Here is a 1,547-nt window from a genome sequence, read left to right on the forward strand (position 1 = left end):
AATTTTTGTAGCGTTTTAATGAAAGCAGTGAACCATATTGAAAGTAGAGACCTCTCACGGATTCTAGATACCTTTGTAACATTTACATCATTTCCATATTTTATTGTGAATGAGACACTTTGAGACCCATTAAAACTACTGCTGCAATAAGCCCCGTGTGTTGGAGAATGTTTTTATATTTTCATTAACCACCGTTTCACCTACGCATTTGGCTTTGAGGTATTAAAATATGGAGGAGTTTGGATTTTTGTTGTTTTATTGAAATAGTAAAAAAGAACATCACGTTTTTTTCTCCTTTGGCAAACAAAGGCATTGAAGTTGATTTTTTGTTTCTTCATTGGGAATGAAGTATGGTTATAAGAAAGTGTGAACAGATACTGCTGAGATGAGAGAGCAGGTTTACATAATGTTTAACAAATGAGAAATTCTCGGTACACAATTGATGAGCAAAGTTACGTCAAATTTTGCGTCCCGATCTCTGCTATTGGGGAAACATAATGCCCAGTACCTCACCAGGGAAGTGGCAGGCGGCACCCAGCTCAGGTGAGGGCAGAGATCTTGGTCGCCTTTCCTCAAATTGGCTGCCCACAGCTTATACATTGCTGCAACTACAAGGTAATGAATTCACATGCTAAGCTGATGGGGCCAAGATGTTAGCGTAACTTCTACTAAAAGTGTCATCTTACTGAGTTGGGAGGGCAGAGCGGAGCTCATACTGTTGTCTGTCATAGCAGGTAGATTGGTCATAGAGGCAGATTCCAGGCTGGAGTGGGTCAGCTCGGATACCGCGCTGGACCATGCGCTCTCGGTGGATATTGATCCTTCTCTCGGGGGGATCAATTTCGTAAAGAGAATGATGGAGGGGATCAGTCCAAAGGCGCTCAGCAAAGGCAGAGAGACGGGGCCAGATCCTAGAGTGGAGGCTTTGTCCATCGGTGGCATAGCTCCACAAGGAGGCGGTAGCTCCCAAGACATAGTCCCTAGGCCTCAAAGTAGATTCCTTTGTCTGTCCAGGAGCCTTAAAGGTTGGTCTGTTTTCAGGAAGATCAAAGCGTGCATCGGTCATGCCCAGGTTGAAGAGCATTTCCAAGGGACTGTTCTCATAGAAGTTGCGCCAGGTTGGTGCGATTTGTGGGCAAGCTTCAGCCTTATCCCCAACCCATGAGTTGGCATCGCAGTCAAGCCTCCACTGATCTGGGTTGGTGAAAATAACTTTGAAGCCATTGCTAACATAATCGAAGGCTACTGAATTATTGGCTTCCTCGTTCAGCATGATGACGTAGGTATCCTTATCGATATAGTTGCGTGCAAAGGAGGAGGAGTGGATAATGGGGGTAACCTTGCGGTCTCCAGCAGCTTCGCGCAACTTGCTGAAAGCATTGTTCTGGAATTTGTTCCACAGTTCGAAGTATTCTCGGCTGCTGGGTTCACGTTTGTTTTCAGCGAGGTAAGTTATAACCTCATCAGAGTTCTGCCAGCACTTGAAGCTTACCTTTAGGACAAAAATGTGCAATGGTTTAGCATAAAAATCTTACTTGCATCTGTTA

At 44.5% G+C, this 1,547-nt stretch overlaps 1 protein-coding gene across 1 annotated transcript in view; it reads right to left on the bottom strand.

Moving 5' to 3' along the window:
- Nucleotides 1-238: 238 nt before the first annotated feature.
- The window catches only part of LOC135212716 (chitooligosaccharidolytic beta-N-acetylglucosaminidase-like), a 7,501-nt gene continuing 6,192 nt past the window's right edge, over nucleotides 239-1,547 (bottom strand). Inside the window, exon 9 of the mRNA XM_064246409.1 lies at nucleotides 239-1,492. Within this exon, the coding sequence (XP_064102479.1) occupies nucleotides 683-1,492 (810 nt within the window). The 3' untranslated portion in view covers nucleotides 239-682. The remainder of the gene's footprint in view (nucleotides 1,493-1,547) is intronic.

This window comes from Macrobrachium nipponense, chromosome 41 (assembly GCF_015104395.2).
Source record: "Macrobrachium nipponense isolate FS-2020 chromosome 41, ASM1510439v2, whole genome shotgun sequence".
NCBI lineage: Eukaryota > Metazoa > Arthropoda > Malacostraca > Decapoda > Palaemonidae > Macrobrachium > Macrobrachium nipponense.